The sequence below is a fragment of the Cyprinodon variegatus genome, unplaced genomic scaffold, assembly GCF_000732505.1.
Source record: "Cyprinodon variegatus isolate N-32 unplaced genomic scaffold, C_variegatus-1.0 Scaffold423, whole genome shotgun sequence".
Lineage (NCBI taxonomy): Eukaryota > Metazoa > Chordata > Actinopteri > Cyprinodontiformes > Cyprinodontidae > Cyprinodon > Cyprinodon variegatus.
The window spans coordinates 707,254-724,629 of NW_015150876.1; the positions used below are offsets into that span (position 1 = coordinate 707,254).

Sequence of the window (17,376 nt, forward strand, 5' to 3'; positions counted from 1 at the left end):
GAGGCCCAGAGGAGTCAGTGAAAAGAAGTATGTTTGACTCGAACTGCACTGAACTCTGTAGTCAGAAATGTTAAATAGAGAGGGTTAAGTAACAAGAAGATGCAGCAAATGAAAAGGGGACTTACCCTTTTAAATGTTTCTTAAGGAAAGTTACTTTCCTTAAGGGTTTAGAATATTTTAAAACTGCAGTATTTAATAATGGATTAATAAATACCATTAATTATTCAGTTTGAAATGTGCAAAATGTTTGAATTACAAAGCACTTTTTAAACTGGAATTTGTAAATATTTCATTTATTCATTTATTTATTTCCTAAATTCATTCTGTTTATAATCTAATGATGGATGTACAGACTTCACAGCATGGGGTCACTAATGATGGACTTCTACAACAGAGAACATACTCACACCTAAGGAGAATTTAGAGAAGCCAATCAACCTAACAGTAATGTTTTTGGACTGTGGCAGGAAGCCAGAGTACCTGGAGAGAACCCACACATGCATAAGGAGAACATGCAAACTCCAATGCTGAAAGACCCTCCGTCCCACGCAGGGAATCGAGCGTGCTACCCACTGCGTCACTATGCAGCCTTAATAAAAACAACACCCTATATTTAGCTTTTAAAACTGGATTTGGGTTTTGAGCCTCTAAACTTTCAATATTTTTCAATTTATAGAGGATATCAACCTAATATCATTAAAACCCTAACTATAGTTTGCATCAAGTAAGTTTAGGTTGTTTTGTGTTTGCTTAAACCGATTTGTTTGAGAGCAGGGCTCTAATTATGTGCCTTTTTAAAATTCTTATATTTGAGATCAAAGCACTAAAGAGAATAACCTTTTCTGATGTTCGGATTTCTTTTTTTTCTTTTTTGTGTTGGTCATTAATAGTGATCCTGGAATGTTTTTAATCAGAGACTCAGTGTGAACACATGCTACAGCTGCTTACTGCCTGCTTGTACAGCTTGAACCTGTTATAAATAGAGCGTAGAATACAGATATGCAGCTGGCTATGTGAGCTGATGTGCTGACCCTGTGTGATGAAAGGTATCTCTGATCTCCTCCCAATCAGCATTTTCTCCACTCTCCTCCCACCACGAAAGCTTTCAGAGATGATTTAACTCAGAGGTCCTGAGATGATCCTGTTATCTTTGTCCTCAGAGTTCAGAAGGAATAGCAGCTCCACGGGTGGTCACAGGGTGGAGGAGTAGCGTCAGGTTTTGACATGTGGAGATTTGTTCTTACCTGATGGATTAGGCTTTGACTGTCAAGCTGAGTGTGCAGGAGAACAGACAGGATATGTGTTTTACGAGTCTAATGAGGGCATATTGGATGTGTCATCGGGTAGAGCTGCATGTGGCTTCCTGAGGTTACCAAGCCGCCGCTGGGAGAATCAGGGGACTTATATTTAGCCTTGCAAATGGTGCACTATGGATTATGTCTTGGTCCTCTCCAGTTTCGTCTTCAGTGCGTTTTGTTGCATGCACGGAGGGCTGAGGATGTCTATCAGGCTGCTGTTCAGGTACTGATCATATCTTCTTTTTAAGCCCCATTTTCTGTCAACTGAACTCCACCTTCCCTCCACCTCTGGAAGAGGCTATTTTTGTTCAGTACTCTGTCTTCTCAGCTCTGAGACATCTTCATTTTGGATCTTAAGGTTTTCCAAACCAAACTGCAACTGTAGTACAGTAGATGTGGTTTGGGAGCCTTGACTCATATCTACTGAAAATATCTGAGGAACTTTAAGATCAAATACTACTTTAGCAGACTTTTGAAGTTTTGAATCAAACAGAATCATGGATGTTTTAGCCTTGGAGGCAAAAAGCCAAAATGGAGCAGAAGCTGAAAAGAAGCCTACACCAAAGCCGAAGCCGAAACCACAAAAGAAGACGAAAAGGATAGTTTACTTTGAAGTGGAGATTGTGGACTTGAAGACGAAAGAGAAGCTGCTGCTGTTGGACAAGGTGAGTGAAATATCAGGATTTTTTTAAATATCTTTAAACCAAATGTTTTGAAGGCAAATCAGAGTATTTGAGCAGACTTGTCATTTTGCAAACAAATCCCTAATAATCCACTGGTTACCTGTCAGTGTCGTTATCGGTTACGTGTCTATTGAGCGAGCGTTTCATTTAAGAGGTGAGAATTCCCCTATTATCCCTGAAGAATGATCTGTTCCAACTACAGCACACACCCCTGCTGCAAGTCACAGATAGACGGACAGCATAAGCTGTTCACAGACTACATTTAATGATGTACTGAGAAAAACAACAGAAAACGCCATAGATATGAACTAAGTGTAATATATGTTATAAATGCATGGTGTGGCATCTATCATATATATTTATATATATCACAATTTGGTTCCAGGTGGAGCCAACCGCCACAGTTTTGGATATCAAAGCCTTGTTTCACAAATCATGTAAGTTTGTTATCCAGGCAGTCTTGATCATTTGAGGTCGTGCTCTTTGTCAAATTGGTTTAAAAAAGGAAAAAAAAAAAAGAGTATTTAATATTTTGAATGCTAAAATTGGAATTCCCATTGTCTTCTTTTCTCAGATCCAAAGTGGTATCCAGCCAGACAGTCTCTGCATTTGGATCCAAGTACATCTGCAGCCCCTTCTTCCTCCTCTTCTATACATTCAAACTCAATTATTGGAAATACGGAGATGGAAAAACAATATATTATCTGATTGTTTAATTTTTTTTTAGAGGCCAAGAGTCTCAGGGATGAAGAAGTTCTCCAAACACTACCGGTGGGAACCACTGCCAGCTTTTATTTCAGTGACCTGGGACCCCAGCTCACGTGGGGAACAGTGAGTCCACACAGACACACTCAATGTTTTTCACAATTTAATGGGAAAATGCTGAATTTAGCCACTTTATTATTAAAGGTTTAAATGTTGTTTTTTATATTCACTAGTTAATATTCCATCATTTTTAAGTTAATGTCCTACTCTTTAGTTCTCATTAAAAAAACAGCAGTTAAAATCTGAGATGGATCAACCTTTATATTTGAAAGAATCTAAAACCGCTTCTGTAGTCCTCCAACATTCATGAGTTTTAAATATAAACCAACACCCTCAGTACCTCCTGAACATAAATATCAGTCTGCAGTGACAGATAGAGGTGATTTGCTGTCGTCTCACCCCCTACCCCACCCCTCCCACCGCCTGTACTGTGTCCTCTCCAGTAGGACATATAATCTCATGGCCCCATTTCTGCTGAAGCTGTTTATCCCTCTGACCTCTCACTTGCCTTTTACTAGGCTTCTTTATTTACCCTCATCCATGCCGTCCATCCATCCCCTAACCGACGCTAACGTAACCCCCGTCACCTTCATAGATGACGGTGTGGGTGGAGAGCTATGACGTGTCCCAGCACAGGCCCAACTGAGGCTACTGGTCAGGTAACCTGAGCCAAGGATTTCCTGGAGGTGCTGACTCAGGAATCTGTTTCACTGTGGGCTGCGGGGCCCGACTTGATTGTATATATATGGGACAAGTGGTGTGATTTGCTTTATAGATGTAGTATTTTGCATCGAATGTCACGGCTCAGAGAAAGTAGGGCGACTGTTTGTGTGTTGAGGTGCCAAGGTAAGACGAGCCGTCAGGAAGCCAGGGCCTCTACTGGTATTAGTTACATGATGGATCTTCTTTTAGCAGATATGTTACACAGCCAACATTCCTGTCAGATATGCAATATTTAACTTTTACTGGTGACTACGCTTTATTCAGTGCTGTGCAGGTTTTCTGTAAGAGTCTTAGGACTTTAATGGTCCTCGAGGTAGTTTTGTATTCAGTTCTCCATTTTTGTGTTGATCTGGTCAGAGTTCTTTTTACTTTAAAAAGATTCACAGGTACCCATTTTCATTAAACTGGTTGTCTCCAAAGGATTTTAAATTTCTTGCTTTTCCAAAGCAGTCTTGATTTTGTGGATTCCAAAAATATTCCCAATGCCTTTGAAAGAGAAAAAGGCCCACAGCATCATAGATCCTCAACCATACTTAAGAGTGGGCTTTTGCAAAGGGGCTCCGTATACTTATTCCTTTTTTGCTCTTTTACTCACTCGACTGTTCATTGACTCAGACAAAAGAAATGGTTGCTGTTTCAGCAAAGTAAAGTAAATGTTTATCTCTTTGGATGTGTCACGATTTGTATGGAGGTTGGTTGAGGACCCAAATGCAGAGACCAAGAGGCAGAGGTGAATCTTGTAGATTTAATGAAAAAACAGAGGCAATCAATCAAAAATCCAAGCTACTAAGAAAAAAAATCCAGAAAGCATCAGGAGAAAACTCACGTTGGAAGCCAGAGAGGAAGGAACAACAAAACAAAAACAAGGAACCAGCAATGAGTGACTACAGAGGTGGAGTATATAAGGGGAACAGAACAAAGGATGGACTAATGAGCTGAATAAGGACCAGGTGTGAGTGGAACTGACTAGAACAGGCATCCCCAAAGTCGGTCCTCGAGGGCCGCTGTCCTGCAGGTTTTAGAGGTTTCTCTGCTCCAGCACAGCTGGTTTTAATTGAAAGCTGATTAACAGGCTTTTGCTCAACTGCATTCATCATAATCAGCTGTGCTAAAGCAGGGAAACCTCTAAAACCTGCAGGACAGTGGCCCCCCAAAGGATCGACTTTGGGGATGCCTGAACTAGAAGGAAGCCAAGGGGAAAGGAGATAAGTACAAGGGGGCAACAGAGAGTAACTAAAGACTGCTTAAATATAATGGAAAATAAACCAAAACTAACTGAAAACTAAAAACTCTGAGTCCCAAAAGGGGATACCCATGACAGCATGAAGGAAATAACTGTTTGTCTCTCATGTTCCTCCCTACCAAATTACATCCCTACCTAGAAAAAGCTTTGACAGCTGCAATGCAGATTAATTGACGATTTATATTGATATTTGTTTAACTGCCTGTTAAACAGAAAATTTAAGTAGTAATTGTTTATATTTCTGTCTAGAGGTGTCAACTAAAAAACTACAAATACTTTGTAACCTTAATTAAGTAATAAATGTTGGCTTTCTATACTTTACTGGAGTATTTCTTTTTGAGACAACTTTTTACTTCTACTCCTTACATTTTTAAAATAGACTCAATAGTTTTGTTTTATTTAAGCTCATTTTCACTATTTGTTTCATCCAGACAATGAATTTCTTTGTGGTTGTAATGCACTAACTTGTTTGAAACATACCAAAATGAATAGCTTTTCAAGATGATGCAAAGTTAAAATTTACACTGTTGCTATTACCGGTAGTTATAAAACTAAGAAAATTAAGTATAAGGAAGTTTTCATCCAGAATTGTAGAAAATGTTCCTTTAATAGGGTAGTGCAGTAAAGTGTCTGTCCTTAACATTTTTACTGTGTTACTTTTACTTTTATACTTTAAGTAGTTTTAAAAAATGTACTTTTGTACTTATACTTCAGTAAACGTTTAATTGATAATCTAACTTTAACAAAAGTATTAAACAGTTGGATTTGTACTTCTACTTGGGTAATAAACATGAACACTTTTGATACCTCTGTTTTTGTCTAACCCATTTTCAAATTTTATATCCAGCCCTACTAGAAGAGAAGGATAATTTTGAATGCATCAATTTTCCCTTTTTTTCATTCCAGGTGTTTTTAGCAGAATGTGTTGGTCCGCTGATCCTTTATCTAATGTTCTACTTCCGCCTTCCCTTCATTTACTCACCAAAATATGACTTCACTACCAGCAAGCACTGGGTCGTTCAGTAAGTTACTTATCTTTTTTGTCTTCTGGGATCAAAAGGTTTGCACAAACAACAGTTGACTCAGGTGAAGAGGACTGGATCACTGAATTGTCCATGTTGTGATTATATATGCAAATGTGTGGTTTTGTGTGTGTTCTGCTGCAGCTTAGCCTGTATGTGTCACTCCTTCCACTACATCAAGAGGATTTTGGAGACACTTTTTGTTCATCGCATCTCCCATGGGACCATGCCTCTCAGAAACATATTTAAGGTGAACTTGCAGCTGTTTAGACTTTTTTGCTCAAGAGCAATTCAATTTTGAGTAAAACTGATTTATTTGCTTGTGACTCAGTTTCTTGTTACCAGACTTTTATTTTCGATTTGATCATTTCTTTATTCTTTTATGTTTTTTTCCTGTACAAATGTGGAAATCAAACAGTTTTCCAGTAAGAGACATTTAAAAAATCAGTGTCTGTTCTAAAAAAAACAGTCTGAATCCGGCACAGGACACACCAGCTTCAACCTCCCCATCCAACTTAGATATGCGCCTCCCCAACCCGGTCATTATACAGAACAGAACCCTTTTTCCTCAAATGACCCTGCTTTTATTTCTGCTTCTCAAATTCTCAAATCTCAAATTCTTGAACTTTCTAAGGTCAAATTAAGATAAAACAGAGACTCTTCTCTTAGATGATTTATTACCTGAAATGTCTTATTTAGGCTCTCTTAAAATGACCACTTGGATGCATATCAAAACCCTAGATGAGGCGCCGGACTGTGGTTTGAGTTTTTAGAAAGATTTGGGGTACATATCACCGGATATATGCAAATGTGTTTTCCTAAACTTTTTATTTATACTCGTGTGCTGATCTGAATGTAATTTCTGTTTTATTCTTGGTTTATGCCCTGCATATATTTTTTTATAAAGTCTTTCTATGAAATGTGCTCCATAAATAAATTGGACTTTCTCTTCCAGAACTGTGGCTATTACTGGTGCTCTGCAGCCTGGATGGCATATTACATCAACCATCCTCTCTACACCCCACCCTGTAAGAGCTGATTAATGCAACACTTGCTGTTCCACATCAAGCAGAGTTGATATCTTTGGTCGTTTTTTTCTTTTTTTTTCTTTAAAACATTTCCAGATTATGGCCTGCAGCAGGTGAACACAGGGCTTTACATTTTCCTGGTACGTTTGAGATTAATTTCCATCTTTTAAAAGTGAAACAAATGACCTGAGCCATAATTTTCTTCTTATCCTTGGATTCCTTTGTTCCAAAAGTTCTGCCAAGTAGGGAATTTTTCAATCCACATTGCGCTGCGTAACCTTAAATCACAAGGTGAGGTTTTTTTTTAAGCAATTACAATATTCATGATTAATGTGATGTTCTATTTCTTTTGTTTTTCTTTAATTAATCAGTTTTGTTTTTGTTTTTTCATTATTTCAACTTCAGGTTCAAAAGTTAAGAAAATACCTTACCCAACAAAAAATCCTTTTACGTGGATTTTTTGGCTAGTCTCTTGTCCAAACTACACATATGAGGTAAGGATCTACATATTTCTATATGTATATATACTTCTTTATAAAGTTGAATAATTGATTTGAAGAACAGTTTTAGAATAATTTTGCTCATCAAGCTTTTTTCATTCTTTTTTTTTCTTCAAATAATTGAATTTCTTGTATTTTAACACCAAAGGGATTAATGCCAAATCCTAAAATGCTCTTATGCGTTTTGATGTTTGCAAACGAGATGTGCCTTTGCTGCCCCCTGCTGGTAATGTTTATGTACTGAACCTGTGTGTAAACCTGTTTCTCACAGCTGGGCTCCTGGATTGGCTTCACAGTGATGACCCAGTGTGTGCCTGTGGCTTTCTTCACCTTCGTGGCCTTCGTCCAGATGACCGTGTGGGCTAAAGGCAAACATCGCAGCTACTTAAAGGAGTTTAGAGATTATCCAACTCTCCGCTCCTCCATACTGCCCTTCATCCTGTAACCAAGTCTGGAGAGAACAGTCATTCCTGCACACATACATGCGTGCTGAGGTCAGCAGAGTACTGGCGCATCACCGTAAAATAGAATGAAACCAAAGTGCTGATTTATTTCAGTAATTCAACTGGAATAGTGAAACTCTCTGGAAAATTAACACTGGATCATAGGGAGCTTGGACTGTTTGGCTCTCTGCTCCTCCTCCAAACTTTGGGACCTTGATTTCAAACGTAAATAATCATAAACTTCCAGCAATGACTTCAGCTCCTGTCAAGATCTTTGGCCTGTCAAGGCTGTAGTTAACTGTTGATTTAGCTCCCCCCACAGAGTTTTTCCTTCCACTCAACTTTCAAAATGGATGCTTGTATCAGTGTGAAGAGCAAACTCCTTTAATGATATATTCTTTGGCTTATTCTCCACGTGGAAGATATCAGCGATCATAAACTCACCATATCATGAATTTCTGAGGAATTTAATTTGAGGATTTTATTTACTATAAACCAAAATCATCCAAATAAAACAGCTGATAAACATCTGTAACAGCTATTTATTGAGTTTCACATTCAGAAAGCAATTACTGAAATAAAGTAACAATTCAGCAATATTCTATTTTATTTAGATGCGTTTGTATATGCATTTTTTTTCTAGGACTGTTGGATCATTACAAATGAAGACAGGGAATTGCAGCAAAGTCTTACCTTAAAATGTGTGTCATTTAGTAAAATGTGTCATTTTGTATTTTGCTACTTTAGTTTTTTAAATATATCCGAAACAAATTGCTCCAAAGTTTTCTATATATTCAGTGTAATCCGACACTTGTTTCTAAGGAGGGAAGTCAGGTGGCTAATCTGGTTTGTTGAACTGGCAGCAGCCTGGAGCTGTTGACGCTGCCTTCTTTTGACTAACAGTGCTAGACTGATTTCATCCAGATGTGAGCTTCACTAGATGCATTTTAAGTGAAAGGCCTGTTTATAAACTCTGGATTATTTCCCCCCTTATCTGTGGAAGTAAAACCCTGCCTTTTATCAGAGATTTTAAGCCAATAAAAAAATAACTTATAAAAACAACCAACTGAGAGAGATGAGCTTTATTATCCAACTTTGGAAGAGCTTTCCATATTACAGATAAAAAGGGGACAAGGTACATTTGAGAAGAAGACTCCATAATATGGAATGTTACACAGTTCAACTGGCCTTTAGAACACAGCGCCAGGAAAGACCAGCTGTAAACAAACAACATAAAATATTGCATTTCTTAAAGTCATTTGTAAACAGTCGCTTAGCAGCTCTATTGAATTTGATTCCATATAACCAGCAAGAGTAACATTTCTTGCAGCATTCTAAGTTTATTTTGTTTATATGTAAGAGCACATTTCATTGGGCTGCATATTGTCTGGTCACTTATAGCTGGAATTGTTTCCCGAATGAAAATGTATTGTTGGACCACAATCATTTATTATTAAGACTACACAGATAGAGTTGAACACATCGAGGGTTATATCTCAGTGTGGCAAAGACACCGAGGCAATAATCCACAGCAGCGGCTGACAGTGGAATGATGAATCAGGAATGAGACTAACTTTTGATGCGGATACGTCGACTTTGACGCCTAAATCTCAGCAAAAAAAGGAAGCACAGCTGATGCACTTTATGCTTTTTGTGACTTTCTGTTTGAATCGAGCAGAAAGTTGACAGGACAACCCCCCAATGTCCCACTAATCAGTCATATCTGCGGCGGTCCATTTGGTGCATGACTCAATATTTCACTTTGTGCAAAAAGTCAAAGCTGCTCCATTTAGATTATTCCAGCAGCCGTCCGTCTCAGCAAAAGCCGCCACATGGGGGTAAAATGAAAAACCAAAGACCACGATGAGAGGTAGGATGACTGTCTTTCAGTTTCTGGTCGTTCTCACAGTGAAGGCAAATTCCAACGCAGCCTTTCCCACCCTACACACCCTCTATGTTAATATATATGAAGGAGGGCGGTAGGATCCAGATGGTAGAGGAACTGCATGCATGTCGAGTTCATACAGCATTGCTGGTCTCCTCTTTAGATGTCGTCACATTCAAGGAAGTGGGTCCTCTGCAGCACTTTAATGTGACGCTCGTAGATTTTGAGGGCAGGGCCCAGTCGGATGGACAAACCTGTCAGGACGTCACTGCGCTGCATCAGGAGAAGAGACTTGCCGTCAATTTCCTGTTGAGAAGAGTTTGAAAGGATTTATTATTGTAGTTGATGAGATGATGCTTTGTGCATAAAAAAAAAATGTATCTAATTTTCACCAGTTCGTTATGTAAAGTGTGGAGTAGCCTGAACTGAACTAACCTGTGTGCGAAACGCCACTGCCTGCTCCGGAAATCCGGCAGCCGAAAAGTAACTGGCCACATCTGCCACGGTCCACTGCAACAAGTTCTGGTTGATCTTCTCCACCTTCACTGATCTGGAGAGAGATTGCACAAAGAGTTAGAGCCGTCGTTTTAGATCAATCTCTCTTCATGAGGTAACTTATCCCTTCATGCAGCATTTTCACATCCAACACTGTAAAAACTGTGGCATAAATCTGAATTCAGCATCTTTTTTTTTTATTTAACTTTTTTATTAAGATACCTAAATATAATCTGGTGCAACCTTTTTCCACTGGAATGTGCAACACAACTACGAAGGTAGTGTACTTGTGAATGATTTGATATCCTTGAACAAACAAGCAGATTTTTGATATTTTTTAGAACATTAGAGAGCAAACAACATCATAAAGACTAAGGAAAACAGCTACTGCATTATTATTAGGGAATAAAGAAATATCCAAAGCTCCATGCATCATGACTGTGACTCAGTAGTGGTCATCTTAGATTCGCCCAATTACTTGTTTCAGCAACCCTGAGCAAGGCACATAACTCCATGTCTTCTGCATAACTGTGTGAGAATGTGTGCATTAGTAATTGTGCAAGTGTTTCTATACTGTAAAGCACTTTAAGTGCTCAGAATGGATAGAAAAGTGCTTTATAGACGCAGCATATTTTCCATCTAGAAACTGAAACAAGCCAGCTCAACTGAAAAACTATTAAGTGATGGTTATCTACCTATACTAACCAGTGAAGCATGGCAGTGATTAAAGGAACAGCAAATAAACCCACAATAACTAAGGGAGTACAAAGATCCACAGGGCGGATGGAAGATATAATTGAAAAATATATTTGGCACTCAAACATGATGTTGTCGTGGAATGATGAAGAAAACAACTCACTACCACAAAGCCATGTGGAAAGGACAGAGACAAATATGTAAGAATGTGTGCCGGTCAGATAAACGTTTGCAAACACCATCTTATGGTCTGGAGGTTCTTTTCTTTACAAAAGACAGGGAAGTTGGTGTTAGGATGAGTGTGGCTGCTTAAAGGGAAAACCTAGAGGAAAACAAACACCAAAGACTGAAGTAGAGCTTCACCTTTCGGCCTAGAGAACAACCACAGAGCCAAAACTGGAACTGCATCACGTAGATAAAAGCATATTTATGTTCTGGGATGGCCTGATCTAGATTTAAACCTAAATGCAACAGAGAATCTGCAGCAAGACTTAAAAAAATGTATGTTTCCTTTCCATCTAACCCAATGGAGCTGGATCCATTTTAACGCTACATTAACATAGCTGTAGAGATGGACCTTAGAAGATATGATATGATTCTAGTGAAAGATAAACACTTGTGATTTTTTTATTGTGAATACTTTTGTTAAACATGACCAACTTTCCTTCCACTTCACTACTATGGAATAGTGAGTTGGTCTGTCACAACAACTTTTGTTTAGAACAAACAAACAAACAGTCTATGAGAAAAAAAAATCTCAAAGAGAATACCTTATAGTGTACTTATAACCCCCTCTATGAGCAACTTGTTTTTGGAAATGTAAACACAAACACCTTCTATACTCTAGAATTTATTCTACCTACTAAATCCAACATGGAAAGTACTAAAAGTAAATTCAAGACTTGTTTCCACATCATTTACAAACTATAGGAAGTCAGCTTTTACTGAGCCACTAAATAATGTAAAACATTTAGATCATTAGCAGGCTACTCACACTTGATCACATGTGCCGCCATTAAGAAGAGCGCCTTCAGCAGCTGAGTAAGGCGTGTCTATCTTCTTTAATGTACCTGTGAACAAAACAAAACTTGATTATTGTTATTGTTTCATATTATTCAGTTTAGTGATCTGACTAATCTTACACTATGAATACTTTCAAGCTATACAAATAATGCATTTCTCAATATATAAATATATGTAATTTACAGATTGAAAAAAATATATTTTCCCCCTTTTTTAGTTTTATCTAGCAGAGTGGACTCTGCCTTCATGGTATGATATATTTTGCTATTAGGGATGGTTCACGGTTCACTGCAGAGATTGCTCGGTCCATAATGAAGCCTCTAACTAGCCCTGTCTGTATTTAAACCCGACAAGCATGCTGCTTGGCATGTGTGAAACACATGACAGGGACATAAGCATCTTTCAGTGGGATGTTCCTCTTGGGCAGGAGCAGCTAAAGTATGGTACACAGAGGCATGGCGTCAGGGGTGTCACTTATGATTAGGTGCTGTTTATTTCTACTGGGTTCTTCTTCCAAAAATGCTCCCAAAAATAACAAGCCATAAGAAAAAAAAAAACTCACTTCATAAGCTTAAAATTATAAACAGACTGCATTTGCTTTACCAAATTGAAACAGCAGTGGTGAAAGAGGAAAAATAACTTCGCCTAAACAGGGACCATCTGGACAGAAGGTAGCAGGACAGGCTTGCAAAGCACTCAAAAAATCTTAAGCAAGCCTTGAGGCAAACAAAGGCTGAACGACAACCAGAGACGGCTGTTTTAGAGCAGATCATTATCTGTTAAATTCATAAATATGTGCATTTTATAAAAATAAAAAAAAAATCAATGAAAAGAGCAGTTGAAGAATCGGCCATCTGTAATAGAAAAATAATTTGCAACAGAAGATACTCACTGTTGTCAGGTGACGAAGACACTGCCTGTAATCTTCCATCAGAGTCTTTCCTGACTTCTTCCTGTTGAATGAAATAAACATGAATTGATGAAGTGATTCAAGAAGCTGTGATGCAGATGCTGTTTGTTATGAAAGGGGGGCTGGCAGGCCAGGTACCGGTTGTGCTGCAGAGTCGGGTACCAACTGGTCGGATGAGAGGCTGCTCTCCTCCTCCCTGCTTTCACTGTCTTTCTTTCCGTTGGTTGAAACGCAGGGGCTTGGCGTTTCGGAGAGGTCCACTGGATTCAATTCTACTGCAAACATAGCATAAACCAGTTTTTTTTTAAACCCACGTACAACAATTAACCAATACAACGTACGCTGACCGGCTCAGACTGCAATCCTGCACAAATATATTCCTACCGTAAACAAATGTAGCCTAATGTTTTTTGCAATGTGGACCATTGGGACTAAAAGACCATGAATACAAAAGAACTGGTGAGACAAATCAGCGCAGAAGAGATTTTAGAGATGCATTACTTTCTCCTGCACCTCCGCATCTAGCTTTACTGCATTTCTGCTGTAAATATCCAACAATTAATCTTCTTGCTGCTTTGAAGCTCCCATAGCAGCTTTGAATCTGCTGCAAAGCTTAGCATAAGCTCACATGTAAAACAATATTGTGCCCAACAACACTGGCAGCACACATTATCCCGTCTCTAGCCGTGTGGATACCTTTGTCCCTCTGCATTCCTGGGTGCTGGGGCTCCACTGGGCAGACAGCTGAATCATAAGCCCATTCATTGTGTGTAAGGGCCCTAGGGCTGGAAGGGGGCAAGGAGTTGGGCCTCTCGCCCGCCTTTTGGGTAGCAGCGCAGTCCGGAGCAGAGACGGAGTTGCAGATGGGGCCTGAGCCAGGCTGAGGAGCAGAGGGGGAGCAGGGAGCAGAGACAGCCCGTATGGGGGCACACTGCAGAGAGGCATCTTCATGAGTGGGACTGGGAGACGGTCTGACAGGCCCATCATGACTCTCCTCTGCCCCTTCCTCATCAGGATTGCTGTCTGTGTCCATAGCCATTGAGGTGTCCCCCTGCAACACATAATCAGGTGTGCATAATATAAGAATTTCTATTTCAATTAATTTAGATTTTTCTTTGTTTAGTCATAATTCAGATTGGAAAGACTTTTTAAAACGTGCAATACAAGCGGGGTGAGTGACACAAAAAACATGCTCATACTTATGTTGCAATTTGACCACCTTTATGGTAAATGATTGCCTCAAAACGCGCCTTACAAACGGATTTCCGTGCGCAACAACATTGTCTGGTGGAATATAACTAGTTTTACCATCTGGTCTCATCACTTCTACTCGGGCAAATGGGAGGTTTTTGCTCGACGGCGTCTGGGAGGGAAAAAAAAACTACCTTATGTGCGACTGCGTGTCCTACACCCAGCAGTCGTGCAGAGGAGCGCATGAAAGCCCGCCCCGCGCCTGTGGAAAGAGCCGCTTCTGTGGAATTCACCCACAGGACCGCATTCTGCAACTTTATCTCTGAAGCAGTCAAAAGCATCACGTTTTCTAGATCGAAACAGGGGTTTTTAGATTTTTACAGATGTCAGATTGCCTGCTGTCTGAGAGGCGGTGTTGTCCGGGAAAATTAATAACACGGAGGAGCACAAAAAAATAAGGGCCGACGGGAGGCGTTTTTATTTCTCTCTCAAATTTCCTCCAAAGTGCGCATGGAGTTGGGAGCCGCGCCATTGTGTCTAAAGGGCTTTTCTCCAGTCGCGGGTTTAAAACAGCAGCACAATAGGAAAAAAAAAAACAGAATCTCTGCAATGAGCGGCTCGATCGCAAACCCTACTTTGACTTTGCATCGGGTCAACAGTTTACTGGGAGGGAAAAGGAAAAAAAAACGAGCAGAAAGCAAACGACTCCGTTATCGGACATAAAGGCTCCTACATCTGCAAGTCTGCATAATGTTGCCAAAGAGCGGCGATCTGGTGGAAGTGACCGTCCGCATTCGCTTTTCTGACGCGACACGCACGTCTTTTCCAGAACAAAGTCAATTTTGATCTCGGCTTAACCCAAATCGGATGGGCGCATCCGCCATCTAGCGCCAGGAGAACAGTTTGCGATAAAAGCCGCCACTTCCAGCGCGTCTCGCTACTTTGCGTTGCCATATTCATAAAACAGCAAACAGTCATCGGATTAAAACATAGAGAAGAAAATGACGCGCTGCAGAGGACGGAAGGGGCATTAGAGAGTTAATGCACCTCTTGGACGTGACTGGGTTTGGGAGGCTGTCCGACAATGGATCTAGGGGTTCGACTTTATGCATCGCGTAAACATCCCTCCCCATAACAAGAAAAAACCCCACAAATTCCCCATAATTCAAAAATAATGTTGCGTCATTGTTTATTTATTATCTTCTGCTTACTTTAGTGCATATAGTTGTGGATGTAATCGCTATATAAACTAAAACCTAGCCGATAGACAGTCACTTGCTGCAATGATACAGTTTGTGGTGTGCAACTCGTTTTTTTTTTTCAGAATAAAGAAAAAGAATCAACGGGCAAACGTCTCCTACATCCGCGGTGTTGGACACTTTTCCTCCCCACCACCGACACCACCTTTACTCGCTTCCAAATGATAAATACGCGATAAAAACAAACGTTTCCGGTTCAAAATATACAAAAATAAAAGCGTAATATAAAACACTATATTCAGATAGCATTATTTTGAAGGCTTGGTCTCTGTACTTCCGGTCTAACTGTACTCGTTTGTCCCCCTTTCGCTCTACGCCGAGTTTGTGGCTTGAAAAGCGCTTTTTTTTCTGTCCCCCCCTTCTGCCTGCTGTAAATGGAGGCTGAGATTGTTGCGGGCCGAGTGAAAATGAGAACTTTGTGATTGTTGAGCTTTTTTTTAAAAAAAAAAAGGGGTTAAAAACGCTTTTAACCGGTGCCGCGTGAAATGAGGCACGCTCGCAGAAAGCTGCACGCGCGCACCTTCTTTTCTTCTCCAGCTCGGCGGCGCTCGAGCGAGCTCCAACCGCCGCTCCCCGTCTGCGGCACTTTTTTTTTTTTTTGGGTGCACTTGCAAATCACTCCCCTCACCACTCCCCTTCTACAAACAAAAAGAGGAGCTTTTTTCCACCATTTTTCCCCTTTCTTTACAGTACAATGTGTGTTTTAACTTCCACCTGTACATTTAGTGTGATGGTGACCTGACAATGACATGTAGACACGTTAAACCCCGTATCGGCGGCTCCCTGCTTTACCTCCAGGTCCTCCTCGTCCTGGTCCACGGCTCCCAGAGCGCTATCCCCGTTGCTCAGGTCGGAATGACTCGCTTCTTCCATCGCGCTCCGTCTCGCAGCAGAGGCTAACGACACATCGTCTTTCTTTCTGCTCCGTCGCTGAACCTTGGCAGCGTTCCGATAGGATATGGAGCCTTTGTAATTAACTTTTAGCACGGTTTGCTCTTGGATCAGTTTCTCCAGTTCTGCGCAGGTTCGGTCGGGCTCGGACCCGTGTCTCCTCCGGACCATTCGGCAAATCCTCTCCAAGTCCGGTCGGGCTTTTCGAGACCGCAGCGAGTCGATGGTGTCCAAAATCCACTCGCGGTATTTAGATTCAGACATTTTTTTTCCTCTTTTTTTTTTTTTCTCCTTCAACCTAAGTGCGTCAAGCTTGGACGTTAAACGCGGTGATTTTCGTGATCCGCGGTCCGAACCCCAGTGAGAAGCGGAAACCTCTCTGAACGCCTCCTGCGTTTGCCTGTGCGCTTAAGGTGGACTGACGGAGTTGGGGGCGAAAAGTTTCACTCTAGAGGCCGCATTTAAGGTGGTATTTTCTGTACCCAGGTTTCACACGCCCCTTCTCTGAGTGCATAACCAAGTATTTAGTGTACAAAAGCTAAATTAATAAAAGCAGAGGTCCCTAAAATCACTATAGAGAGAATGTGGGCAGATGCAGTGTTATTAATTTAACCAACATGCAATTAGTTAGACTGATTAAAAAAATCGTTCAGCTCATGTTCCGTTACCTCCTTGTTTTTATAGATAGCAGACAACCCATAATTACTTTAGAGACATGCAAATATTAGTAAAAAGTAATATTTCAACGATTGCATCTGCATTGCATATGAACAACTTAACAATTATATAGTTTAAATCATCAGTTTCTTAGCTTCTAACAGGCATTGAGCAAAACTGATGTTTTAAGCAGGCATACCTAGTTTAAAGCTGGATCTGAACACAATGGTGATGTGGTGCATCTCTACAAATAAATGCAAGTCAAGTTAGTGAATGCAGTAGAAAGTAGTTTTTAATACCACAAATTGATCCCTAAAGGCTTTATCCAAGTTGCAGAATATCTTGAGAAAAATAAAACCTTTTCAAAACCTCTTTTTAAGTTCATCCACACAACAAAAACACTAGTTTTCCATGTTTTATTCTTTTTCCCCCCCAAAATACTAAATACTACATAACCCATTAGCATTCCCAAGCAACAACTGAACAGGAAAAGATTTTTCCTAAGTTTGAAAAAATCACTTTCGCTAACTTTACAGTTGTTTGTTGGTTAATTTCATACCCGTCTTGGTTTCTGGATCCTGTGACGTTTCTTCTCTCTGTGTCTTGGTCTCTAGGGACAGGAACATTTTAGAACCACCAATATTAATGATTGTGTTAAATCAGG

The 17,376-nt window shown here is 40.1% G+C and overlaps 2 protein-coding genes across 4 annotated transcripts; one reads left to right on the forward strand and one right to left on the reverse strand.

The window, feature by feature from the left end:
* Positions 1-1,066: 1,066 nt before the first annotated feature.
* LOC107093427 (very-long-chain enoyl-CoA reductase-like) lies at positions 1,067-8,741 on the forward strand. Its single transcript, XM_015388475.1, has 11 exons — positions 1,067-1,963; positions 2,367-2,418; positions 2,556-2,600; positions 2,709-2,812; positions 5,619-5,734; positions 5,879-5,984; positions 6,690-6,762; positions 6,859-6,902; positions 6,996-7,053; positions 7,168-7,256; positions 7,534-8,741. Exons 1-11 carry the CDS (start codon positions 1,796-1,798, stop codon positions 7,705-7,707), a joined length of 1,029 nt encoding a protein of 342 aa, XP_015243961.1. The 5' UTR covers positions 1,067-1,795; the 3' UTR covers positions 7,708-8,741.
* A 68-nt stretch (positions 8,742-8,809) lies between these two features.
* On the reverse strand, positions 8,810-16,421 carry LOC107093426 (atherin-like). Of its 3 annotated transcripts, none has more exons than XM_015388474.1 (7): positions 14,100-14,965; positions 13,411-13,765; positions 12,853-12,989; positions 12,697-12,757; positions 11,776-11,851; positions 10,026-10,140; positions 8,810-9,896 (listed from the first exon to the last, which is right to left on the reverse strand). In XM_015388474.1, exons 1-7 carry the CDS (start codon positions 14,244-14,246, stop codon positions 9,750-9,752), a joined length of 1,038 nt encoding a protein of 345 aa, XP_015243960.1. In that variant the 5' UTR covers positions 14,247-14,965; the 3' UTR covers positions 8,810-9,749. The 3 variants fall into 3 exon arrangements, with proteins under 3 accessions (XP_015243960.1, XP_015243959.1, XP_015243958.1); XM_015388473.1 differs by lacking the exon at positions 14,100-14,965 and adding an exon at positions 15,957-16,421 and having other exon boundaries at positions 8,814-9,896; positions 12,853-12,986; XM_015388472.1 differs by lacking the exon at positions 14,100-14,965 and adding an exon at positions 15,957-16,421 and having other exon boundaries at positions 8,815-9,896.
* Positions 16,422-17,376: the final 955 nt, after the last annotated feature.